We start from the raw sequence: 26,068 nt of genomic DNA on the forward strand, positions 1-26,068 counted from the left end.
CCGCTGAGAGGAGCGGAAGTGGACGGAGCACCGGCCCCGCGAACACGGGCCTGGAGCGCAGATAAATCACAGACACCAACTGCACTAACAGGTCGGGCTTGGCACCGAGTGCCAAATGCCGACGCAGACAGCCAAGCTCCGGGAAAAGAAATCCGATCCCGGTGAGGCGGCGGCTGTGCAAAGTGAAACGCACCAGAGGAGGCGGGGAGGGCAGGGAGCGGCCGCCGACCGTGATGGAGCCTCTTCTGGGGCAGGCGCTTCGGACACTTAACTTTGGCTTTGGTTGGCCACCGCCCTGCCTGAAGCTGTAGAGGCATCTACACTTTTCAGGTGAGAAAACCAAGGCTCACCGCAGCTCCACGGACCTACGTAAGGGTTGAGCTGGGATTCCAAGCCCGGATGTCTGACTCCAAACCCTGCTCCTTACCCTTCCCTACTCCAGAGGCGCGCAGGGATCTGTGGGGGTGACTCCAAACCCATTACAAAACAGACGTTGTTCCCAGTTTCGGTGTAAGCGCTGCACAGAAGAACAAACCCCGGGAAGAAATAAACGCGAGAGGCGGGGGTGGGGAAGTCCAGTGGACGCCTCCCGGGCTCAGCGACCCGCCGGGACCTTCCGGACGCACGGAGCCCGGCCTTCCAGCCGGCGCCCGCACTGATTGGCGCTTGCGACCGGTCTCACCTGCCCCGCCCAGCCAATAGGGGCCACCAGAATTGGGGCTGACGCGGGAAGGTGGCAGGGCGGGGGGGATGCTGCTGGCCGGAGGCTGAGCTGCCCTCCCTGCTGAGTCCCCGCCGGGCCGGCCCCAATCCCGAGCCCGAGTCGTAGGCTGCGCGCCCCCCGCCCGCTCCCCGGACCCCCTCGGCGCCGCGCTCCCGGCCCGCGCACTTTAATGCAGCAGCTCGCGACCCGGCCGCTCCCCGTCTCCGCTGGCTGGGACGCGCCCCGACGGCGCCCGGAGCGGCCTGCAGACACCGCCTCCCCGCAGCCGCCCGCCGCGCGTCCGCCCTTGCCTCGAACCTAGCGCCCTTGCCGGTCCTGGGAGTGGGTGGGCAGCCCCACTAAGGCGGGATGTTCAAGTCCAACTCGGTGTCGCCTTCGCCGTCCCTGGAACAAGCCGACTCGGACGCGCTGGACATCAGCACCAAGGTGCAGCTCTACGGGGTGCTGTGGAAGCGGCCCTTCGGGCGGCCATCCGCCAAGTGGTCCCGGCGGTGAGTGCGCCTCCCGCGCCCGGTGAGGACCACCTGGGGAGAGAGACCAGGGCCTGTGGACCCCCTCCTTTCCCCTTCGTTACCATCCTGCCTCTGCTTTCCTTTGACCTTGGCCTCGCCTCGTTTCACTCTAAGGTGCCTCCCCTGGAAAGTGTGGATCCCAGACTAGGCTGGGTTCATCTCTGCCCGAGGGCTGGTGGAGCGGGGTGGGACCAGTGGCCTGGGGGTGGTGGTGAATTCTCTGTGGAATGGATCTAAGTCCGGGTGGGGACGTTAGGTGTGGGCTGAAGAGATCGTGGCCGTGTTAGGAGCCCAGCTGGGTCAGGCCGGGCCAGGCTCTGCTTCCTAAGGAGAAGCTCCGTCTCCAGCCAACGCTGGCTTCCTGGGCCCGCACTGCCAGTTCCGTCATCTTCACAACACCTCACCCCCAGGCCACCGAGCGGACTTAGAGGTGCGGTGCGGGTGTCCTAGCCCCCACCGGTGCACACTGTGGGAGCTTCTGAAAGACTCAGGCCAGGGGAGGAAGGAAGGGCCAGGAAGGGTCTGTGCCCAGCCCTGGAGGAGCTCAAGTCGGCAACTCCTCCAGCTAGCCCTTGAAACAATTACAACCAACCAACCAAAAAACCAAAACAACCCTGGGCGGTGGAAAAAGATTCCAGTGCTTCAGGCAGAGAAGCTGGGATGGAGCAGAGAGACTAAACTGAGGTGGAAAGGGGGCAGAAACTGAGGGGAGTGGGGGGAGGGGATGGATTGGTTTTGTCAGAAGAATTGATCCCTTGGAAGGTGGGCCAGGGCGAGGGTCAGAGCAGCCGCAACTTCCTGGTCCCCCCTCAGGCAACTCCCCAGACATCAGTAGCAGCTTCCCACTTACCAATGGGCCTGAAAGGTATTGAAGGAACGGGGAGCTCACAGCCCTGATCTTGCAGGGAGCTCCAACGCTGGTTTCAGGAGCAATGGACCATCTCCTGGACAGTTTCCACCTTAAAGCCTATCTCAGCTATGAGATTCGCTTCTTGAATGGCCTACAGAACCTGACCTTGATCCAGCTCCCTGCAGGTGGACCCTGCCAGGAAACTAGGGCTGTGCTCAGATGCCCCTTCCCATCCCACACCATGAGTCTGTCCCTGAGCAGGGGACCTCAAATATCCCCAGGACCACAGATTGCAGGGATGTGGTAGTGGTGGGTTCTAATGTTCTATTTTTGATGAATAATTTAATATCTCTATGAGACCACAGAACAAATGGAGTTGCGAATGGTGTTTCACACATTACACAGCTGGTTGCACATACACATTTATTAGTCCTGCCAGGTTTCTTTCTGGGATTTAATGGGATCTAGGCTCCTTGAGTTCCTCCAAAGTTAGACTTATCTTTGATCCCCTAAACGGAGGCCTGGGTAGCATGGGGGGCATCTCGCAGGTGGTTTCCAGCATTATGCTGACCGAGCTGTAGCTCCTGAGGGCTGGACGCAGGCTTGTCTGTGGAGCACTCCGGTGCCTGTAAGTTCAGATGCCATTAGCAGCATGCCTCTGCCCTCTCTCTTCTGCCTCTGTTGCTCCAGGGAGCCAACGCTCCTCCACTTGTTCTAGCTGCTCGTCCTTGGTATTGCTTCTGGGTCTTGTCATCCAAGAGTTCCCGTGCCAGGCATTGTCACCTGATTGCATTCCTAGTAAATGCTAGGAGCCTGTGCGCCCCCCCCCCCCAAGGTTATGTCTTTGACTCCTCTTCATCCACAGTTCTGGGGACCTGGCTCCTGCCCCCAGAGCTGATTCCAGGACCAGGAGGTGTCAGGGACAAAGGCTCACGGCTAAAAACACTGCAGTGGAGCCAGGAAGGACTTGGAGAGTTGTAGCACCCCTACAATTTCCCTTAGTAGCCCCATAGCCACTCAAAAAACCATCCAGTCTAAGAATTCTAGAACTGCCACTGTGCAAAGACTTCCCTTCCTCTGGGGCTCAGGAAAGAACTAAGGTCCTATCTGCCTACTCTGGCTTCTGTTCACTATTGTGGAGCATCCCCCCCCTTACACACACATTCGGTTTATTAGCCTTGGGTCAGCGACAGAGCCAGCCAGCATCTAGGGGTGGGAGAGGCATAATGCTAAGCTCAGACCCCTCTCACTTCCCAGCAGAGCCCCCTGGGCACCAGTTCCCTGCTGGGGAAGTGGAGTCTCTGGACCTGAGCTCATTAGCAGCCACAGGAAGGCTTGGGAGTGGACAGCTCCGGCCCAAACCACGGAGTGGTGCCATTAGGGCGATCGATGCCCTCTCTGAGCAGTTGTGGGAAAGGGGTCCTGGAAAGGCTCCTATGCTGCATAAATAAGGAATGGGCAGGATGGAACAGGTTGTGACCAGCTGGCTTTCATAAAACCTCCTCCACTCAGGGTCTGTCTCAGGGCCTCCAACCCATGCGCGTAAGCAGCCCTTCCCTTCCTGGGCTGGGAAGATACCCTTGAGCTAAAGGCTCAACTTTTTTTTTTCTGTATGGGGAATAAAAAACATCACTTTGCAGAAATAAGAGAATCGGGGAGAGGTATTTGGATGGTAAGGTTGATGGCTGTCCTACTCCCCCTAGTCTGTGAGCAGTGGAGACATGGGTGCTGTGGGCAGAAACCCGGGCAGCTCAGAGACAAGGACGAAGGGAGTGGAACAGCTCAGCCTCGGCCAGTGTCGGCCCCACGGTGGGGCACACATAGCTGAACTTTCCCCCAGGGTTTAGGATGCTGTCTCCAGAATTCTAGTCCCTCTCCCAAATCCCTTCTGCACAATTTCAAGGCTGGAGTCCCTGCAGCAGGGGCATCTACACTCTTTCTTGTCCCTCCTTCCCCCGGGTGTAAGGTGGCCAGTGGGTCCCTGCCTCAGGGAGCTGATTCACAGAATCCACTAAGTGCCAGGGGAACCATGGAGCCAGTGGCTCCAACCCCCTTACACCCATTCTGTTGCTTCTCTCTGGAGTGCATCTATCTCCCCCTTCTGCTTTCTCCCAAATTTCTCACATACTCCTATTCATTCTTCAAAACCCTCTTGTCAGAGAACTCCCTTGGCCAGGCACCTTAACCATTCATTCCTCCCTGGTGCACTCTTCCTGCACTCATATAAGCTTACAGTGTCACAGGGTATCCTGGTGCTTTACAATGTTGCAGTAAACATTTATAATTGCCCCAGCTCCCCGCTTACCAGCTGTGTGATTTGGGGCGTACTAAACTTCTCTGTGCTCATTGCCTCACCTAGCTCATGCCAGGAATGAATGAGTTAACACATATAATGATGTTACTAGAACAGGGCCTTGCACAAAAGAAGAGCTCCAGAAACGTTAGTTACTTTGTAAACTATTGATTTCTACTCTTTCCCTCCTTTGACAATAAAGTCATTGAGGGCAGGGATTCATCAAGCCCCAGGGCCCAGCATAGTACCTGGCTGTACCAGGTGGTTCCTTAATGCTCTGACCTGAGCTGGCCAGAAGCTTGCAGACACGACGGTGCCACAGGATGAGGACCAGGCATCACAGAGCACCGTGGTGGGAAACGTGGGCTTTGTCAGCAGATGAAGTTGAGTTCCAAGTCTGCTGCTTACTAGTTGCTTAATCTCTGTGCCTCAGTTTCCTCACTAGTAAAATAGAAAAATAGATATCTCCACCTTTGGAGTTATTGTGAGAGATTTACATAAGGTAATATCAATAAAACACTTAGCAAAGTGTCTTGGCACCTTGGAAATGCTCCTTAATCTAGAGGTGGAAATACTATCTTTTATGACTGGAGAGAGGAGGCAGCCAAGATTGACAGGAACCCCTTACCTCGCACACGATCTCCAGTCTTTACCACAGCCCAGTGGGGTGGGCAAGGAGGGTCCTAAGAGCTGGGCTGAGGACAAAGGTTTGCCCAGGACTGGATTTGGGCCTGAATGGCAGGATGAGCATCAGATAGGAGGGAGGGAAAGTGCCGTGTGTTTGGGGTACAGGGAGCTGGCCAGCTGGGCTGGAGCCCAGAGCCCCCACTGGTAGGAACTGTGTAAGCACAAATGATAAAGGTCAGGGGAGATTGCAGCAGATACTGAATCTAATAATAACAGTACTAATAAAATTAAACACTTATTGAATACTTAACCATGTGTTACACAGTGTTCTAAATCTATGTGAACAAACTCATTTAATTATCTGGACAATCCTATGAGACATAGGTACTATTATTATCCTCAAGTTATACTGAAGGACCTGAGGCCTAGAGAGATCAGGTGACTTGCCCTGGTCACACTGCTGGTAAGTGGCAGAGCTCTGACCCTTGATTACCCCAGCCTTGATACCTACAGCCTCTGGTCCATCTCTTCCTGCCCAGCAGCTCCTTAGGCAGTGTGGTGTGGGGAGTAGGAGCAGCGACTATTGTCTTTGGGTTCCAATCCCAGCTCCACCTCTGCCCTAGCTGTGTGACCTTGCACACATTACTTCACCTCTAAGCCTCAGTTTTCTCATCTGTAAAATGGGAACAAAGAGCCCTACCTTGCAAGAGAGTTACGTAGATCAAATACTCTGATACTTACAGAGCGATTAGCCCTGCAGCTTGCACATGAGAACACCCAGCCCTTGCACAGCCAGCCCAGCTCTGCAGAGCCTGGAAAGGAGATGGTAGTTATTTGTTGAATCAATGAATGAATCTTCACAGCAGCCCCAAGAGAAGGACACTCATACCCCCATTTTATCGAGGAGCTTGGAAAGGTTAGCTCAGCCAGGCTGTGAGCTTGCCTGAGGCTGTGGCTGGAGGGATGGAGGTCACTGGACTCCAGAGCCCCTTTTCTCTCTCCCTGCCTACTGTCTAGTGATCGTCTACCTGCCACACCCTGCCCCCAAGTCCCTGGCACAGTGCTTTGCTCTGAGTGGGGAGGAGGCTCCAGAAGTGTCAGGAAAGCAAGAAGGTATTTGTATTCGTCTGCCCAGCCTCCCATAAAATAATACCATAGATGGTAACCATCTGTTCAATCATTCAGTTAAACAACAGAAATTCATTTTCTCACTGTTCCGGAGGCTGGAAGTCTGAGGTCAGGGTGCCAGCGTGGTCAGGTTCTGGGAAGGATCCTCTTCCTGGCTTGCAGACGTCTCTTTTCTCACTCTGTCCTCATGTGGCAGAGAAAGCAAGAACCCTTCCTTTTCCAATAAGGCCATCGTTCCATCAGACTGTGGCCCCACTGTGTTGACCTCATTTAACTTTATCACAGTAGGTCCTCAAATAATGTCGTTTTGTTCAACGTCACTTTGTTATAATGTTAATGAGATGCCATAGGAACTTAACTGATTTCTATAAATCAGCCTATGGTAAAATTAATTTCGTTATATGTCATTTTGCTTGAAGTCACAGAACCTATTGGTGGCAGTAAGTGAGGACTCACTGTACCTCTTAAAGACCCTCTTTCCAGATACAGTCACATTGGGGGTTAGGGCTTCAACATATAAATTATATGTGTGTGTGGGGGGGCAGGGCATTGTGCAGTCCATAACAGTATTTCAGAAACCGTTACAAGGGGAAAAGAAGGGCCCCCAGGAGGCCACCCTGTGATGTCTGGCTCACATTTTCCTGTAGGTGATATATGTTCAGACCATGGGGTGCATCACTCAGGCCTGTTGTGGAGCCTCTGCAAGTTGGCAGAATGAGAAGCACGATCCCATTTGAACCTCACAATGATCAGATGAGACAGTGTTATCACTCCCATTCTACAGATAAATAAACTGAAGCTCAGAGAGTGAGCTTACTTGCCCAAGCCCCCCCCCCCCCAGCTGGGAAATGGCAGGTCTGTGATGCAAAGCCTGTGTTCTTAATGAATCTGTGACGGTTCCTTGAAACAGGCAGGGGATGTCTCCCTTAGCCCATAGGACAGACGGGATACCGCCTGTCCTCCAGGAGCCCAATGTCATCCTCAGGACAAGATGGGCATAAGGGGTGTGGCAGTGGCTCTTAAGTGCCATGCACAGCCCAGCCAGCAGGTGTGGAAGGAGCTCAGACAGCAGTGTGGGCTGGGCTGGTCACCAAGGGTTCTGCCAGATGAAGAGCGTGGTGGGGGGAGCATTCCAGGGAGAACTGCATGGTCTTTGCAGGATCCTGCAGGATGTAGCAAGGTGGGAAGCAGTGAGCTCAGTGTTAGCCTGAGCAGAGAGGCTGAAGGGCAGAAGTGCGGGAAAGCTGAGAAGGTGGGCAAGGGTCAGGGGCTGGAGGGCCCAGAATGTCCCCACCATCCTGCAGAGGGTGATATCCATGTGCTCTTTCTCCGCTGTGGGGGCAGAAAGACCTGGGAAGAGTTGTTATTAGCAGGATGTCCCCTCTGAGGTCCTCAGCTCCACTTGGTGTCTGGCTGGACTGAGAGGGTCTGTGCCAATAGGGAGCATGGGTGGGCGTGAGACACACACCGAAAGACAAAGCGTGCTTCACTTTCCTGGAGGAGGCGAGATGGCAGCTGTCGGCAGTCCCAGGGACCTTCCGTGCAGCTGCTGTGCCCTCAGGAAAGGTCAGGTGGCTGGGGCGACCCTCAGAGATTCACTGACTTAATGAATCAGCCACTTTCCAGGTCCCTCACGAGAGGTGTGCTGGTCAACTGTTAACAGCGGGGTCTCTTGGGATGGAACGGTGTTGTGTAGCATCTGATGATTTTCATGGTGTAAATACTCCAACTGTAACTGACACAACATCACTGAATTCAGAGCAGAGGAGACACACCATTGGCTATTGTGAGCCCCTTTGAGCTGGCTGCTCCCAGCTCTCCCAGACCTGTCACTGCAACAGTGGCATCAGCAGGGTCCTGGGAGGAAGGAGCCAGCCACTCTGGGTATCCCTGAACCCTGGGGCTTCGAGGCCCAACGGGAACATCTTATCTTTGTCAGCTCCGATCATTAGTCCTGAGAGGGTCCCCAGGGGGGCCCAAGTGCTCCACATGTGGGCATCAAGGCTATCATCCCCGCAACAGTTAGAAAGCACCAGGGTCTCAGAGATCCTCAGACCCGCATCCCAGAAGCGGGTTCTGGAGCAGTCTGAGAGCAGAGGGGTGCAGATGTCACATGCAGGCTGCAGGCCGGGCCCCACAAGCCTGGTTCCCACATTGCACTTGATCACGAGCCTTCATGATCACTTGTCAGAAGATCCATCTTGGAATCTTGTGTCTTCTTTCCTTCCCCCCACCTTAAGGGACTGGAGACAATAACTCATGGGGCTGAGGGTACCCAGGGGGATGTACCACAATGCCCCCCTGTGCCGAGGGTGGTGGCTCAGGAGGGATGGAGGAGCCAGCCCTGGGGGCCACTGGGGGCCTCCCACTTCAGCTGCCCACTGGTGTGAGGGTGGGGCTGCCTTGGGGGCGGGCAGCTGGCCAGCTGAGGCCTCTCTGCCCAGATGTGGAATGTGAGCTGGTGAGGACGAGTCTGTGTCCCCATGGGCTCCCCATGTGAGTGCAGGGCCCCCAAGGACACTCTTGTTGTCCTGAGAAACCTCACCCTTCTCTCCTTGTTGTCCCTCTTTCTCCACCACCTGCTATAGGTTTTTCATCATCAAAGAGAGCTTTCTTCTTTACTACTCTGAAAGTGAAAAAAAGAGCTTTGAAACCAATAAATACTTCAATATACATCCTAAGGTGAGGGGCCTCTCCCCAGGGCCACAGCGGGGGAGGGCCAAGTGGGACATTGGGGGAGGGTATTCTGTTAGGGTAGGAGACTGTCTATTTTCTTGCTCTGGTCTAACAGAGCTGGAGAACAAATCCTCCCTAGGGCACAAGATCTCCTGCCCCTCTGGACTGGGCCCCCAGCCTCCTGTGCCCCGGAGCCTGCCTGACCCTGCCTCTCTTTGCTGGGAGAGCACTGGCCTGGCTCCCAGCCTGGGGCTTGCAGCAGGACCGGGCCTTGGCTGAGGGCTCCCACAGGCCCAAGTGACCTGGGCTGGGCGGGGTGAGAGCTGCCTCTTCTGGTTCTTTCTCAGGGTGTTATCCCTCTGGGGGGCTGCCTGGTGGAGGCCAAGGAAGAGCCCAGCATGCCCTATGCCATGAAAATCTCCCACCAGGACTTTCATGTGAGTAAAGCTCTCATCTCAGCCTGGGCTCCGCAGGGACAGAGCAGCAACCCTTCCAGTGGCCTGGCCTGGGAGGGGCGTCACTGCCGTAAGGATGTGGGCGGAGGAGAGCAGAGCTGGGCCTGCGGGAGGCCAGGCCTCCGTGTCCTCAGAGCGGCCTTCTCTCAGGTACACCGTGGCCCCTCTTCCTGGCAGGGGAACATCTTGCTGGCGGCAGAGTCCGAGTTTGAGCAGACACAGTGGCTGGAGATGCTGCAGGAGTCGGGGAAGGTGTAAGTGCTCCCGGCAGGAGGGGCAGCCTGAGGTCCAGATGGGGAAGGCATGTGTGCCAGACTGACCCTGTTCACCCTCTGTTTGGCATCCTAGTGGGCACTGAGGGCCCCGACAGAGGGCAGGGTGGGGAGGAAACTGTCTGGGCCTCCTTGAGAACAGGGCTGTGGGAGTTGGTTAGGGTGCTCGAGAGGAGATACTGACCAGGTTTAGAGCATTGGGAGGAGTCTCCTAAGTGAGCTTTGAGCACAGTGAGCTTTGCTTGTCTAGAGTCCCAGGTGGCAGGTGTGGACACCCTTTGCCTCCAACTCTCAGAGGGAAAGTCAGCATTACTAGTAGAATTTGACTGCCTCCGGATCCCCATCGCATCTCCCCAGGCCCGCCATTAATCCCAGCACAGACCAGAGCTTTGTAAACCAGGGCCCACATCACAGAAACCTCCAGCCCAGCGCGGTTCATGTGCACCTAAACCCCTGTCCTGGCACCTGCCTATTCAAGCTGAGTCATGCTTTTAGTTTAACGAATAACCCTGAGCGGGTGCTCCGTTCAGGCCTTGTGCCGGATGGGAGGCACTCAGTGCTGGAGAAAGCAACCAGGAAGCAATCTCCTCTGCTCCAGAAGTGCTGTTGGCCCAGCCCACAGTGCCCCACTTTGCAGCCTGGGCCAGCCTCCAGGGGCCGTAACTGATCGATGCTGGTGGCATGCCCAGAGCCAGGGGTGCCACAGTGAATGCGAGCTGGGATTCCGGAGAGAAGGGATGAGTGAGTACAAAACACTCACATTCTCTTTCTCCTGTACCCTTCTGTTTCCATGATTTTGTATTCCTTCCTCTCCTCTGTCCCATCTGCCCTCCCTCCCCAGGACCTGGAAGAATGCCCAGCTGGGAGAAGCCATGATCAAAAGCCTGGAGGCCCAGGGGCTGCAGTTGGCCAAGGAGAAGCAGGAGTATTTAGGTTGGCTGGAGGGATGGGCTGAAGCTTGGATTCTGAGGGGGGTGTCTTGGGTGGGACTCAGCACCAGCTTGGAGTCTGGAGGGCTTTATAATAACCCTGTTGACCATCATGACAGGAGGCAGGAGAGCCCGGTGGCTAGGATCCTGGGCTCTGGACCCAGCTTTGTCACTTTTCTATCAGCTGTGTATGTCTGTGGGCAGCACAGCCTCTCTGAGCCTCAACTTCCTCATCCTTAAGCTGAAGACAAAAATAGACCTGAGCTGTTGGAGGTGGTGTGGGGACCGGGTTCAGTGAGAAAATGCCTGTGAGCTCTTGTGTCAAGTGCGCAGTAAGGGCTCCATACGTGGAGTCAATGTTGTTATTCTGCCATGGGCCCCCAGATCCTGGGCTTGCCTCTAGCTATCACACCCCGGCCCACTTTAAACCAGACCCCAAGGTTCCAGGCCCTGGTGCCCCTGACTGGCCGATTAATGTGCTGTTTGGGAAAGAAGTTGAGTCTGGAGTTTGGTCCTTCACCTGAGACCCTCTTCCCTGCACCTCCATAGACACGTGGAGCCCCAACACTGGCTGTCCTCTGTCTGCTCCAGACACCCCTCTCTGCCCAGGACTGGCCTTCCCCCACTAGCCAGACACTAGTGCAGAGGCAAACAGCACCCCTAGGTGTGCAGAGACTCACTTGAGCTTCCAAGGATAAGGCCATCCTTGACTTATGAACACACAAAGCAGGGACAGGGACAGGAAAGGAGGGTAGCAGCTTCCACCCCCAGGACCTGACCCTACCCTTTGGCTGGTCTGGTGCTGCTGTGCTGACCTCTTCCTTGGGAAAGGCTGAGTGGTGACAGGTGACCATGGCACCCACCCCTCAGGACTGGATCTGGAGTGAGCTTTTCACGGAATGTGTGTGTGCTCACTTTGGCAGACAAACTGATGGAAGAGACCGAAGAACTCTGCCTACAGAGGGAGCAGAGAGAGGTAGGCGCCCGCGGAGGCCACTCAGAATGGCTGCCCTTCTCCACCCCCTCCCTCCCTGTGGGTCCCTGGACAGCCCAGGCGTAGTGGCTCATGTTTCCGGCATTGGGGAAGGATGTGTGGGAGCTGTGCACCCAGAGATCCTGCTGGAGAGTCAGACTGGTGGGGCAGGGAGGCCGATGAGATGATAGTGCTTGAGATATGTGGTAGCTTCTTGGCAAGAATCGTATTTCTTCTGGACAGTCCTGGGGAGCAAAGTACAATGGGTAGTACATTCTTCTAGAGAATGAACCCTCCCAGAATTTTATTAGCTGTGTTGGTAGGTAACGAGCTGCTTGCCACTGATGATAGTCACGGAGGCTGGGATGGCTCTATTATTCATAGAGGGGTTTCTGGCACCTTACGGGTGAGGGGTTGGGTGATCCTAGAGGTTCCTTCATTCTCTTAATGTTGATAATTCAAGTCCCAAGGGGGCCAGGCATTAATGGTCTGAGGCAGCATGTGCCTCATTTGTGAGTGGGAACTACTGGTCCGCTTCATTTGGAATCTCCATGCAGCATTGGGCCTTGCCTGTTCTGAGTCATTACATCCCCAGGAGGGCAGATGAGGGTAGTGGTTAGCAGTGTGGACCCTGGAGCCACACTAGAGCTGCATGACCTCTCTGAACATCAATATTCTCACATGAACAGTGGGGATAATAATTGAATCCATTTAATTAGGGATGTTGTGGGGATTAATTAGATGTTAAATATAAAAGGCGTGGGACATAATACGTACTTAATGAATATCTGTGCTTGTTAGTATTACAATCATGTTGTAATGAATTACGGGCCCATCCTGCACGTGAGTTACCTGAGCAAAGCTGCAGAGTGGCTTGCCCAGAGAAGCCCACAGAGGGAGGCCTCGTCTCTTTGCCCAGTTGCTTTTCCTTGTCCTCTCCCAGGCAAGTCATGGGGATGGGGCTGTCAGCCTCGGCTCACTGCCGGACTCTCGGCCCGACTCCTGCTTACCCTTCCCAGCCACCCCTCACTGGGCTTTGACACAGGCCCTACAGTCATGCCGCCATAATACCCCAGACAGTCCCAGGGCCTGGCATAGCACCTGGCCCAGGCTGAGCACTTCATAAATGTTTGTGGGTTGATTCTATGAATGAACTTTTTTTTTAACTTCAAATAATTTTTTACTTTGCAATTATAATTGACAGACAATATTATATTAGTTTCAGGTATACAACCCAGTGATTAGACATTCTATAACTAAGAGATCATTCTAATAAATCTTGTACCCATCCGACACCGTACATACTTGTTACAATATTATTAACTATATTCCCTGTGCTGTACTTTACATCCCATGACTCTTCTATAACTATCAATTTGTACTTCTTAATCCCTTCACTTTTTTCACCCATCCCTCTGATCAGCACCCCCACCTCGAATCTGACAACTATCAAAATGTTCTCTGTACCTATGAGTCTATTTCTGTTCTGCTTGCTCATTTATTTTGTTTCTTAGATTCCACGTATAAGCGAAATCATCCTGCATTTGTATTCCTCTGCCTGACATATTTCACTCAGCACAATAACCTCTAGGTCCTTCCATGTTGTTGCAGATGGCATGATTTCATTTTTTTATGGCTGAGTCATATTCCATTGTATATATGCACCACTTCTCTATCCATGGACACTTAGGTTGTTTCCATATCTTGGCTATTGCAAATAATGCTGCATTGAGCATATAGATGTATATGTCTTTTTGATTTAGTGTTTTGGGTTTCATTGGAAAAATACCTAGAAATGGAATTACTAGGTTCCTCTTATGTCTCTTTGTTTTAAAGTCTATTTTTGTCTGGGATAACTATTGCTACCTCAGCTTTTTGTTTGTTTGTTTCCATTTTCATGAAATACCTTTTTCTGTCTCTTTACTTTTGGTCTGTATGTATCTTTCAATGTTATGTGAGTCTCTTGTAGACAGCATATGGAAGGGTCTTGTTTTGTTATCCATTCAGCCTCCATATGTCTTTTGATTGGAACATGTAACCATTTGCATTTAAAGTAATTGTTGTTAGATATGTATTTATAGCCATTTTATTGTTCACAACGTTAATCTTTTCTTCTTCTTCTTAAAGAACACCCTTTAACAATGAATTAAAATTTCTGATTCTTGTAATTTTACATTACATCTTGCCTTTAATCCAGTAGGACAATTCACCCTCATTTTTCTTCTTCCAAAATTTTATCAGATATTTTTGCCCATTTATTCTCCCAGCTGGACTTAAGAATCATTTTTTTTCAATTAACAACAATTAAAAAATCCAACCCAAACACACAAACTCCCAAATTGAAACCTGTTGTGGATTTGGCGCATCGGCCTGGTGACTCCAGCATTTGGGTCTCTGTGTCTCCAGGTTCTTGTTCTAGGTCCCACATTAGCATTTTGCCAATTTTTTCTACAGTTCTGTCCATTTTGAGAAGTGAGACTTCCGGTGGATTTTCAGTGGCTTAAAGACACTCAGGTAACTCAGGAAACCAGGGGGTGGGATGGAGTGACAGACATAGCCACTGGCAGGGAGAGAGACAGGTTTATCCATCAGAGAGGCTAAATCTGGGGCAGCGGCCAACGGAGGAAAATTTAGACACTCTATCTAGGTCTTTAGCCAGGAAATGAGGACAGTGGAGACCCACTGCACTCAGGCCTCGCTTAAAGCCACAGCACTCTGAAGGATGCCTGTCAGCTGTTAACTCCCTGTTTTTTGTTTTTGTTTCTGGTTGTGATTTTTTTGGGGGGTGGTATAAAATGTGAGTGAGACTCACTCGGGCCCAGCTGGTTCCCGCGGTGAAGGCTGCTCTGGGCTGGCAGGAGGGAGAGGACTGTGCCCGGGCTCACAGTCCCTTGTCAGCTGCTTGCTTCAGATCAGGAATAGAACTCACTGAGTCATTCCATCCAGGTTTTTCTTCCTTAATTTAATCATCCATATAATGGGTCTGCCTGTCCCCTGTGCCTTTCCTCTCTCCACCCCAGGTCATGGAGATTGTCCGGGTTGCCTTGTGCCACTTAAAAGGGCATTTGGGACAATGGCCCAGAGATGAGATGGAGATTCTGTGGTCTCAAGAGGCTGCTGGGCCTAAAGGAAGACTGAGGGTCTGGGATCAGGAGACCCAGACTAGAGTCTCAAATCTACCACTGACTGTGCAGCCTTGGGCAAGTTAGCCTCTCTGACCTTCAGTTCTTCCATCTGTGCTGCTCCAATAGGAGTAACGGCTGTGCCTGCTTCACTCTGGGGTTGCTGTGAGGCTTCATGCGATAGGAAGCAGGGAGTGGTTGGTGGGCCGGCGAGGCCCGTGCAGATGTGTGCTGTGTGACGCTGCAGCCCTGACGTCCTCCATGTGGCAGAAAGGGCCTGGAACTCTGGGGCATGAGCAAAGAGTGCAGGGGCAGCCATCTTGGGCTCTTCGGCCCGGCGCCAGAAGACCATGCCCTCCTTCATCCCAGGTCCCTCTAGTGTCCCTGGCTCCCTGTGGCCTCAGCTATCTCACTCCCTGGAGAAGGGCAGCCTACCTAATTTTTCTTCTCTGGCCGAACTGTGAGAGCGCAGCCTTGCCCATGGGAGATCAGGAGTGCCCAGGGCCAGTCGGGCAGGTTTCTTCCCACCCGGGGCTCTGATCAGAACACAGACTCCTGCAGTCAGACAGTACCTCCCACTTCAAAGGGAGGCTCTTTGCTGACCTTCCTGATGGATGTTGATCCTGATCCTCTGATGGGCAACTCACTACCTCCAGAGGTAACCTTTGCATTATTGCTTTGTTATTTGAAAGTTTTTCCTTTCATTGAGCTGGAATTGGCCCTCTACTGACTCCTTTCCAACCTTATATTCCTACAACTTAAGTCAGGAGAACAGACACTGTATGGGAAGAAAGGCTTTAGCGGTGCAGGTCTTGGTGGGCCTCTGTCTGTAGCAGGGTTGCTATAAACTCATACCATCCTGGGCTGCAGGAACAGTAGTTTCTGGCTGCTCCGTGTTTATAGGTTGAAAGTTTCACTCTAATCAGCATTTTCAGCTGCACTCAGGCGTCAGGTTTATTTAAGAACCATACAGGTGAAATGAAAGGGGGAAAAGAAGCAAGCAGCCAGGACGGAAATTCTTTCTTTTTCCTCTTTAATACATAACCTTTAACTAATGGTAGAAATCATGAACTTTCTGGAAAATTTGGAAAACAAACTTATCCTCCATCTCACAGTTTACAGCGGCTGTCAACTTCATATGTTTATTTTCAGTGTTTTACAAAGTGCATGATTCTTATGTATATATTTTAAGCTTAATAGGATCATATCAGATATTCAGTTTTATGGCCTGCCCTTTCATATTACCTTTATTAACATTGTACCTCCAGCAATTTTTTATGTCACTCAACATTCTTTGAAAACATCAGTTTTAGTGACCATGTACTGACTTGGTAATATGTGATGTTTCATTTAACTAATTCATTTTTGGACATCTGAGCTGTTTTCACTATTATAAATTACACCACAGTGAACATCCTTGTACATCATTCCTGGTCTACTTTTCTAATTATTTCTGTAGGATAAATCCCTATAGTTGGAATTACTGAGTCAAAGGGCAAGAGACTTTAAGACTCCTGATGTCTATTGCCAACTGGCTTTTCAGAAAAATTGTACATAATTTATGCTCTTACCAGCAGTATATGGACATTGCCATGGCGTTTTAATCATTTACTTTCTCCCATTTTCAATGACAAAAAGATATCTCAGGGTCATGGTAAGTACAGGGAAATATTTGTGCTGGAGAAAGTGTCTCTTCAGGGAGGAGAAACCAAGGGTGTGGGGTGGCATCCTCCAGCTGGGTTCTGGGTGACCTACCTATTCTGAAGCAGTGGAAGCCAGGTACCTGTGAGAGCCAGCTGCCCGTGTAATTTTTCGAGCCTAAGCTCGGGGATGTTTGCATCCTGTAACTTCCCCAGCCCCAGGAACAGCCCTGCCACAGCAGGCAGAGGCCATCAGAGAGGGGAAACAGGTCCTTTTTTAAATTTTATTTGAGGCCACAGGAAGGTTATAACTAGAAATACCAAGTATCAGCTACTGAGAATGTATTGAAATCAAAGTTTTCAAACTTTCTGAAACTCTGAACTTTTCTATCAGTAAAAGGGGGTATACAAGAATAAAATTTTAATTGTTTCTTTTTCTGTTAAAGATTTTATCTATTTACTTTTAGAGAGATGGGAAGGAAGGGAGAAAGAGAGAGAAACATCTATGTGCGAGAGACAACATTGACCAGTTTCCTCTCACAGGCTCGCAACTGGGGACCTGGCCTGCAACCCAACTTGCGCCCCGACTGGGAAATGAACAGGCGACCCTTTGATTTGCATGCTGACGCTCAATCCACTGAGCCACACCAACCAGGGCTAATTAAGTTTCTATTATGTCCATATATGGCTATGTCTACTGCAGTAATGCATAACTCCAAAATAGTAGTGGCTTTGAACAGCGAACATCTATTTCTTACTCAGTGAGGAGTGACCTCTCAGGGATCCAGGCCACTGAAGCCTTCATCACTTGCAGCAACACTGTCTGCCATGGCAGGGGAAAGGGAACATAGCATGTCATGCCCTGTTTCTGAGAAGCATCTGCCTGGAAGTGACACACTTCTGCTCACATTCCATTGGCCTTAGCCAGTCCCATGGGCCCACCAGCTTTTGCAGGTACACTGTGGCCATGCACTGTGCCTGGAGGGGCATGGGAATGCCAGTGAGCAGCCCTCACGGTAACCACTAGTGAGCCATGCCGAGAGTGCTGATAGTGATCAGAAGGGAAAGAGAGCAACTTTAAAACAAAACAAAAAGAACAACTTTTGGGGTAAGAACTTCAGGAAAGGAGGGCATGGAGTTTGGAATCCATCTCTTCCTTTTTCTTTAGGTTTTATCTCCTCAAAGCCAATGGCAACTTCTCCTTCCAGGCAGCTCCACTTTTTGGCGGGGGTTCCCATGATTCTTGAGAACACAGCCCCTGGGTGAAAAATGAGAGTGTAATTTGGAGCTAGAAGATGAGAAAGTGGATCTAGAAATAATGTGGAGGAGCAAAGCAGGCATCACAAAAATGCTTCTGGCCAAGCTTCACTGGAAGTGTATCCCCCAACACTACCTGCCATTGAAACTCAGGAACCCCTGGAGGGCACATGCTTCATGGGAAACCCACATGTTTGCTGGCATTTCTGGAGGGACTGGACCGGTCTGGCCCCCTGAGCCAGCTTGTCCTGGGCTTTGTGTCTCTCCCATTCCCTTGGGGCTGAGTATAGGGGAAGCTACAGCTACCTGCACTCATTGTTTCTCAGATACCTTGAGAAAAACGCAATTCTTAATGCTCTGACTTTTGGGTTGAAAATGGCTTTTTTTTTTTTTTTGCCACTTCTAATAGATGTCACTCCAGGAATCTTTAATGGATATAGACTCATCATTTTATCCACCAGGCCTTGAGGGCCAGCCGACATGCCTTAGGGTGTGAGTGACATCTAGAATAATATATTGAGTGGCATCTAGAATAATATATTGCAGGAAATTATGTTGGGATCATTCCTAAACCCCACCTTCAGCTTGCTAACTGTGTTTTAAGTGAGCCCAGGTCATCACAGATTTCAGTTTAGTTGAGACTGTGTGTATTGAGGGGGTCAGGTCTCCGCAGGACTTAACTTTAAGTTTGGTCCAACGTATGCCCCAGACTGTGCTGAATCCCAGAGGGTCCCCTGGGTTACAGTGAGGGTTCCTTTTGCTGCCTATGACTCTTCTCTCTATTCTCTTCAGGAGCTCGAGCGTCTGAACCAGGTGCTGGAGGCAGAGAAGCAGCAGTTTGAGGAGGTGGTGCAGGAGCTGAGAGTGGAGCAGGAGCAGATCAAGAGGTGGGTGTGGGGCCCTGGAGGGGTGCGGGAGGAAGGCACCACTGAGTGAGGGCACCTAGGAACCATGCTCCCGGCCAGCCCTGGAGAGGCCCCCACTCAGGGCATCCTCACTACTTGATGACTTGGTTTGGTCTGTTTTCCCAATGCTCCAGACCTTGGGGTGTGCCCAGGAAAAGCTGTAGATCCCACACAAATGGGCCACTTCTGCCCACGAGGCCGTGAGGCGTGGGCAGGTGCGGACAGGCATTCCTTAAGCAACGAGACCTCCTGCCTCTGCCAAACCTTCCTTACCCAGGGCAGATGGGACCAAGCTGGTCTGGAGGTGCCATTAGCCAAGATCCCCAACATTCCCTGTCTTTCTTGCACGGTCCCTTTATGTTCTGGCTGGTGACATCCCTTGGGATCTTTAGTCCTGTGTATGACTGGCAGGCCAGTTGCACATTATAATTATGTAACAGAATTAGAGTCTCCTAAAGGTAGAGCCCAGAAATCTTATATTTTTAAAAAGCTCCCTAGGTGATTCTGATGCGGCTTTTCCCGGGATTTGGAGACTCCTGCTCTGAGTACTGTTGATGGTGGTGTGGTTATTGTCAGCATCATTATTACCATCGTCATCACTACTGATCATCAGTGATAGCCCAGAAATATTTTTCTGCAACAACCTTATAAAGGAAGCCATTAGGTATATAACTGGGGGAGGGAGAAGCTCAGAGAATCTTACTAAGTAAAGAGCCAAAACACCCGCTCACTTCCAGAATTACACCAGACCCTGGAGTAGGAGATTAGTCCTCTTCCTCAGGAATTTGGTTGGGAAAACCATACTTACGTCCAGGAAACATCAACACAATAATATATGACCAGGTGCTAGGAGGCCTGGGGCAGACTCCCTGTGTTATAGGAATTAAAATACATGCACAATCCTTATGGGCTTGAACAGAGATTAGATTGAGCTGAGCCTTGAAGATGGATTTGGAAAATCGAGCAGGAGAAGGGAAAAGCATTCCAGGCAGGAGGAGGGGAGCCAGGTGCAAAAGCCTGAGATGGCCCAGGCTTATTAAGAAAGCAACCCAGAGAAAGGTCTCAGCCATGTCCCATGTCAGAGTGAGTGTGGGTTCTAGCAGGGACTGTCCAGGGAAGATGGGTGAGGCCAAGAACCCTGTGTTCCCCTGGTGCTTCTCTGCCTGTGGGGTGGCCCGGGATTTATCTCCAGTGACAAATGCATGAGCGCCTGGAGCAAGTGCTTTCAATCCCACTTAGATGGGATCTCCTTCTTTCAGCCCTGGGCCCCTATAGTTGCTGGCAGGACCCAGCTATGCAGAGGGGCTGGCTTTCCAAGGCCCACTGAGCCTTATAGGGAGGTGAAACATGCTATTCTGTGTACAAAGGGGACGGGAAGGGGTGGGCACTGCCATACCCATACCGTCTGTCCCTGCAGGGAGCTAGAACTGACTGCAAGATGCCTCAAGGGTGTGGAGCAAGAGAAGAAGGAGCTGAGGCACTTCACAGAGTCCTTGCAGCAGACACTGGAGGTGAGGGCCACTGGCGGGCTGGCTGACCAGGAGGCGGGCTGGTTGGCTGGTGAACCTGTTTTTTCCAACAGTGTTTCTCTAGTTACCAAGCCATCTGCAAAGCTAACAGGGCACAAAGGGGTGCTGATCTAAGGGTCTCCTCTCTGTGGACCTCTGGGAACTCCATAGCAAGACCCAGAAGGGCAAATTCAAGTTTGCCTTTGCTATGACCATAGCCTCAGGAAATCCACCTTCTTCGGTGCTTGTATTTTTATACAAGATGGAGGATTGATTAGGATGAGTAGCAGGGCCACTCACCGCTTCCTCCTTGTGGCTCATTCACTTAGCTACTCCAGGGTGACATTGAACACGAAGGGAAATCAACTCTCAGGTTGCCTCCATTCGACACCACAGAAACTGTGAAGGGGATGGCAAGGCACGTGTCAAGAACAAAGTGCCAACTCCTCAGCCTGGCATGCAAAGGTGCTCTGGCATCAGCCTCTCCTCCCCTGTTGTCCTCTGCTGCCCAAACAAAGACATCCCACCCCTACTCCAAGCCGCTGAGTCACGTGCCCTGAGGAAGCCAAGCTCTCTCATCCTCTCACTGTCCCTTCTACTCAGAATATCTTTCGCCTCTTTTCTGCCTGGAGAACACCTTCATCCTTCTAAGGCTTAGCTTGGACGGCACTGTGGTCAAGCTTCCCTGACTTGTCGCAGCAGGAATTTGCTCTGAACTCTGGGCTCCCACGGCATTTTGTACATCGGTTGTGGCATCACTAGGTTGTGTTTCCCAAACTGAGAACTTCACTAGCCTGAGTCTTAAGGTCTTTCCAAGGCCAGTGTGTAAAGTGAGCTTGGCGCGTCCTGGGGAGCATAGTGCTGACTGCTGACTGAATTCATGAACTGCCTGGCACAGTACAAGGGACTCTACTCTCCCTTGACTGACTGGGACTTTGTCTGTGGTGCCTTTCTTTGTCTTTCCTTTTCACATCACGGGAGGGGGTTCCCGTGGATATTTCAACTCCTGAATTTCTGAGTATGCAAGATCCCACCTTGATAACTGGGGACGATGTAAACCAGCTCTTTGGGTGTTTTTCACATGACCGCGACACAGTCCCTCACTTGCCCCTGAAGGAACAAGAACCCCAGGTCAAGGTGCCCTTCCGTCTTGGGCCCTGGTTGTAGTAGGTGCCACCTCCCCTGGAAGCCCCCTGGACTCCTCTCTGACTCCCTCAATGGAGGGGTAACCTTGCCTTGTGAGGAAGGAGCTCGGTTGGCCTTTTACCTCAAGGGAAGAATGAAGACATTTCAGGTGTTCCTTGTGGAGGACAGAGTGGGGGCTTCACTCCCTGGAGTTGGAAGGCAGGTGAGGGCAGCCACAGTGGAGACCCTAAATTAGGCCCTTTCTGCTCCTTCTCTCCCTTCCTTCCCTCCCTCCATGCCAGGAACTCTCCATAGAGAAGAAGAAAACTCTGGAAATGCTGGAGGAGAATGAGAACCAACTGCAGACGCTGGCCAGTCAGAGTGAGCAGCCCCCCTCCAATGGAGGTCTCCACAGCAACCTACGGCAGATCGAGGAGAAGATGCAGCAGCTCTTGAAGGAGAAGCTCCTGGCAGAGAAGCGGTGAGGAGCCCGGGACCCTTGAGTTCTTAATTGACTTTGGCAATCACAAATCTTTCTTGAACTGGACACCTGGACTTTTGGGTTCTAGTTGTCATTGCCCAGATAGGTCACTCACTTCCTTTTGCCCAGGACCCAGTTTTCCCACGAGACAAATGGGAAGAGAAACTTCAGTACCCAGAACTGATGGCATCATTAGCTTTTGCAATGGTGCGAGCCGTCCAGATAGTCATCAGGCCCATATACCAAGGATTTGTGGCCTGCGGGGAAGGTCCTCTTAGCTCCTTTTCAGAGATGAGGAAACTGAGCCATGGAGGGGTTATAGGACTTTTCTAAGGTCACAGAACCAACAAGACTGAGATCCAGGACTCAAGTCTTCTGACCCTAAGCCTGTTCTCCTCTCATCACCTGGGTCACAGGACCCAGAAAGTCCAGGGGCTCCTGAAGCCTGGGTCTCAGGGTTTCTCCAGCCAAGCCTCTCTCTAAGGGGCTGCCCTCCCCCTGGAAGCCCCCGGTGGGCCCTGACTGAGTGCCTCGTCCCCGGCCAGGATGAAGGAGAACGAGGAGCGCTCGAGGGCCCTGGAGGAGGAGCGTGAGTTCTATTCCAGCCAGTCCCAGGCGCTGCAGAACTCGCTGCAGGAGCTGACGGCACAGAAGCAGCAGGCCGAGCAGGAGCTCAAGGTGCCCCCCCTCACCTGGAGACTCCCCTCACATCCCTGCACTTTGTGGGCAGCTACCTGAATGCTCTCTGCCAACCTGAGCAGCCAGGGGCAGGCCGTCCTGAGGGGGAGCAGTGGGCCTGCCGAGTCTGTGGGGCACATCACTGGGTGGGCGGCTGAGTCCAGGCATCTGGTCAAGGGTGTAAGACACGGGGCCAGAGGTGGTAGCTTCCATCCACGTCCAGAGGCGAGAAAGCCCACTTGAACCAGGGGTGATCAGGGAAGGCTTCCAGGGCAGGTGGCAACTGCTGCCCAGGACGCCAGGACTCTCCTTCCCTCTCCCTTCAGGCTGAGGTGAAAGTCCGTATGGACCTGGAGAGGCGTCTGCGGGAGGCCGAGGCAGCTCTGCGGAGCCTGGAACAAGGGCTCAACTCCAAGGTGCGGAACAAGGAGAAGGAGGAGAGGATGCGGGCTGACGTGAGCCATCTGAAAAGTAAGCCCTGCCCTCCCCAGTCCAGCCCCTCAGCCCTGGAGCTCAGCCCCAGCCAAGTCCAGCCCCATGGAACCTGGAACAGGGCCTAAAGCCCCACACAGGGCCTGGTGTGCATTAGGTGTTCTAGATATTGACAGAGTTTCTCCAGAATCTTGCCTGTAGGCATCACCTTGATGCAGCTCCCTTTGGCCTGTTGGACTTCCAGTGAGGGTGTGAGGGAAAAGCCTGTAGTTCTGCCCCTTCCAGCAGGGGGCTCTGGTCTCCCAAGGGGTTGGGGTCAATGAGTTTCTCACTCCGTGGCACCTGGATCCTGGGAGGGGAGGGGTGGGGTGGGAGGGGAGGATGCAATGGATCTTCGATGCAGGGTTCTTCGAGGAGTGCATCCGGAATGCGGAGCTGGAGGCCAAGATGCCGGTCATCATGAAGAACTCTGTGTACATCCACAAGGCAGCCACTCGCCGCATCAAGAGCTGCCGTTTCCACCGGCGCCGGTCCAGCACCACCTGGAATGACAGTAAGTGTGGGTGTCGGTGTGCTCTGGTGGGATGGGAATAGTCACAGGCCACCAGTGACAAGGCAGGAGGGGGGCAGAGTGCAGAATGGGAAGTGCTGGCCCAGCTCTGAGGCCAGACAGTGTGGCCTTGAACCTGCTCCGCCAGCCTTGGGGTTCTCCCAGGATTAGGGGAACCCACGGGTGGGAAGAGGCTGGGAAAAGCTCAGCAGCATGTGGGACGGCGAGTGAGGGAGGTGGGCTGGGGTTGGGTACAGGACCAAGCCTTGACTGAGGAAGGGCTGTTCCCAAGCCGGTGTGGCCATCATCTCCCCAGTGAAGCCGTCCCAGTCCTTCATGACCTCCCAGCTGGAAGCCAACAACATAGAGGAGCTGAAGGAGGTGGCCAAGCGGCTGAGCCGAGACCAGCGCTTCCGGGAATCCATCTACCACATCATGGTGACGCAGCCCGGACCGCCCTCGGTGCTTCCCCAGGGTGGGAAGTGATGGCCTTTCTTCCCTGCCTCCCAAGTCTCTCCCCAGTGGGGGCTGGGCAGGGGCAGCAGGGGAGGCTGACTCTACCTGGCTTCTCTCAGCTCTCCTCTGGGCCAGAGTTGCACCCGGGGGCAGCCTCAACCTCAAAGGACAGGGATGCTACCTCCCTTACCACCCCCACCCCAGTCTCTACCCTTGGATCTAGACCAGGCCCATGCAGGTCCCAACTGGGTGCTGCCTGGTTGTCATGATGAGGCCAGGAAGAGCCTGGTTGCATGTGGAGACTGTTTTTTGTTTGTTTGTTTTTGGTTGGGAGTGTGGTGGGCAGAGCCCACAGCTCTCTGTCATGCCCGCTCTACCTCTGACTGCCCCGCTGCCCATCCTGGTGTGGGGAGGCCTCCCCTCCCCACCTTGACACACTTGCCCCCCACCCCGAGGGGCTTCCCAACCCTCTCTGCTTCAGCAACCTGCAGACATCCCTTAGTCGAGGGGCCTCACTTTGGCCACTTCTGGGTTCATGGCACACCATACCACCACAGAATCACCTTTCCTGAGGTTGGGCCCTTGCTGTGGGATCACCTGCTCACTCCCCTCCTCAGGTGAGCTCATCCACCCGTAGCCGAAGCACCTACATATGTACCTAGGGCTCTGGCCCCTGGCTGGGAGCTGGGGCAGCAGCGACACTGAGCGTTCTCCCAGAGGATTTATAGCAAGCCAGGGTGACCCTGGCTCCTGCATTATCTTCTGGCTGGATGGGACGCAGCTCCCTCTGGCTTTGGTGGCCCTGTTGGTCCATGGTGTCACAGATGACTCCCTCCCAGCTGCCCCTGCTTTGGTGGCCTTTCTCCCTCCCCTCCCTGCATAGGCTTTGCCCAGCAGTGTGACCATGAGCCCTGGAAGATGGGGGCCTGGGCCTCTGAAATGGCCAGGAGGCATCAGTTGGCCCCATGTCATCAGGGGTGAAGCTGAAACACCTGTCTGCAGCTTTTGTGGATAACCACTGCCCTCTATGAGGCTGACGACTGTGGGGTGTGGCCTTCACCCAGCCCTTCTCCCTCTAGGCCCACCCTCCAAGGCTTCCGGAGTCTGTGGTCTCTCCAGAAAGGGGATCTATCTGGGATCAGGGTGCTCAGGGACACTGGTGGCATTAAAGGTGCTGATTCCCTGCTGCCTGGGAAACTTGAGTGAGGAGCTCAATCTGAGAGATGGGCAGATGGCTGTAGGCTAAGTCCCTGCAGAGGCATGGGTCTCTGGGGACTCGTGTGGGACTATTCTGCAGGAAGAAGAGCGCTGCTGACCCAGAGCTTGTGTATATCCGCTGCCCTGTGCTCAAGAGCTGCTTGATTAAACTAACCTCAGCCGTCCCTCCTCCGTGGTGTGTGGACTGGATGGCTTCAGCCAATCTTTTCCGAGTCTATGTGGGGACAGAGGTGGATGTGCTTCAGAACCAATGCATCTCAATCGGGGTCTACATGCAAAATTTTTAAACATGTAGAAACCTTCATAAACCTGGAAATAATTTATACAACGTGTATGTAGGATGGACTTTGAAATGTGCGGGAAGATTTGTACGACCGAGACTCCTGTTTTATTTTTTGTTTCTTTGTTTTTAAAGCATTAGATTAATAATAGTTTGCTTTTGGAGAAAGATCTGGGCATTTTCAAATGCATTTTTTTTCCCCTGGGCCAGCTACTAACCAGAAAGCAAAGTGTTCTTCCATGCACACCCACCAGTTCCTAGTTTCTTGTCTCCTATTTCACCCTGTACTTACCATGCCTCAGGCAAATCTGGATTATCTTCCAACAAACTGGTCAATTCATAAGTATTTGTTAAAAACTCACTGTGTACCTAGTACTGTGAATAGAAAAAGAGCAAAATCCCTATATGAAAATATGTGAAGGTGGAAGTTGCTTACTGGAAATATATTGATCTGAATTTTTTTTTTTTAACAAAACCCTTATTACTTAGCCAATTAAATGTTTCCCTGCAATATCACTTGTGGGTGGTCATTGCTGAGGAGATGTTGCCCCCTGCAGGCCGAATGTGGAATTATATCAGTGCTTATTTGGACTTAGACATTCAGGCAAGTTTCTCTACACCTGAGGAGGTACTCCCTAAAGTTGCCTCTCCTGGGAGTGGCTTCTTAACAATTAACTGAAAAATCTGTGTTCCCGCCCTGCGGTCCTGGAGGTTCTCCTGCAACAAGGGCTGTCAGCTGTGTTTTCTTCTGCTTTGAGCATGAACCAAAGGAACAGAGCACACCTTGCCAGTGAGAATAGCCTCAGGGAGACAAAGTTTTAGACCAAATTTTATGGCCTTCTAGTTTGGCTATCCGCATCAAGAACTGACACTTTTCCCTGTTCTGATGAGGAGAGGTTTATGCTTTGGTTTCATAATCATATAAAGGAGAGCAAGACATGATAAAAACTGGTTTCTCCTAGTTGGTTTATTTCCTG

General features: G+C 52.3%; 1 protein-coding gene across 3 annotated transcripts; it reads left to right on the forward strand.

The window, feature by feature from the left end:
- The first annotated feature begins 28 nt into the window (after window positions 1–28).
- On the forward strand, window positions 29–25,553 carry PLEKHD1 (pleckstrin homology and coiled-coil domain containing D1). Of its 3 annotated transcripts, none has more exons than XM_090271042.1 (13): window positions 29–330; window positions 8,723–8,816; window positions 9,158–9,247; window positions 9,416–9,519; window positions 10,379–10,470; window positions 11,390–11,442; window positions 18,251–18,345; window positions 19,781–19,874; window positions 21,299–21,477; window positions 22,023–22,155; window positions 22,482–22,626; window positions 22,991–23,140; window positions 23,454–25,553. In XM_090271042.1, the coding sequence occupies exons 3-13, from the start codon at window positions 9,209–9,211 to the stop codon at window positions 23,621–23,623; spliced, it is 1,254 nt and encodes a 417-aa protein (XP_090127168.1). In that variant the 5' UTR covers window positions 29–330; window positions 8,723–8,816; window positions 9,158–9,208; the 3' UTR covers window positions 23,624–25,553. The 3 variants fall into 3 exon arrangements, with proteins under 3 accessions (XP_090127168.1, XP_090127166.1, XP_090127167.1); XM_090271040.1 differs by lacking the exon at window positions 29–330 and adding an exon at window positions 729–1,215; XM_090271041.1 differs by lacking the exon at window positions 29–330 and adding an exon at window positions 729–1,215 and having other exon boundaries at window positions 9,443–9,519.
- Window positions 25,554–26,068: the final 515 nt, after the last annotated feature.

This window comes from Furipterus horrens, unplaced genomic scaffold (assembly GCF_987537825.1).
Source record: "Furipterus horrens unplaced genomic scaffold, mFurHor1.1.pri manual_scaffold_3, whole genome shotgun sequence".
Classification (NCBI taxonomy): Eukaryota; Metazoa; Chordata; class Mammalia; order Chiroptera; family Furipteridae; genus Furipterus; species Furipterus horrens.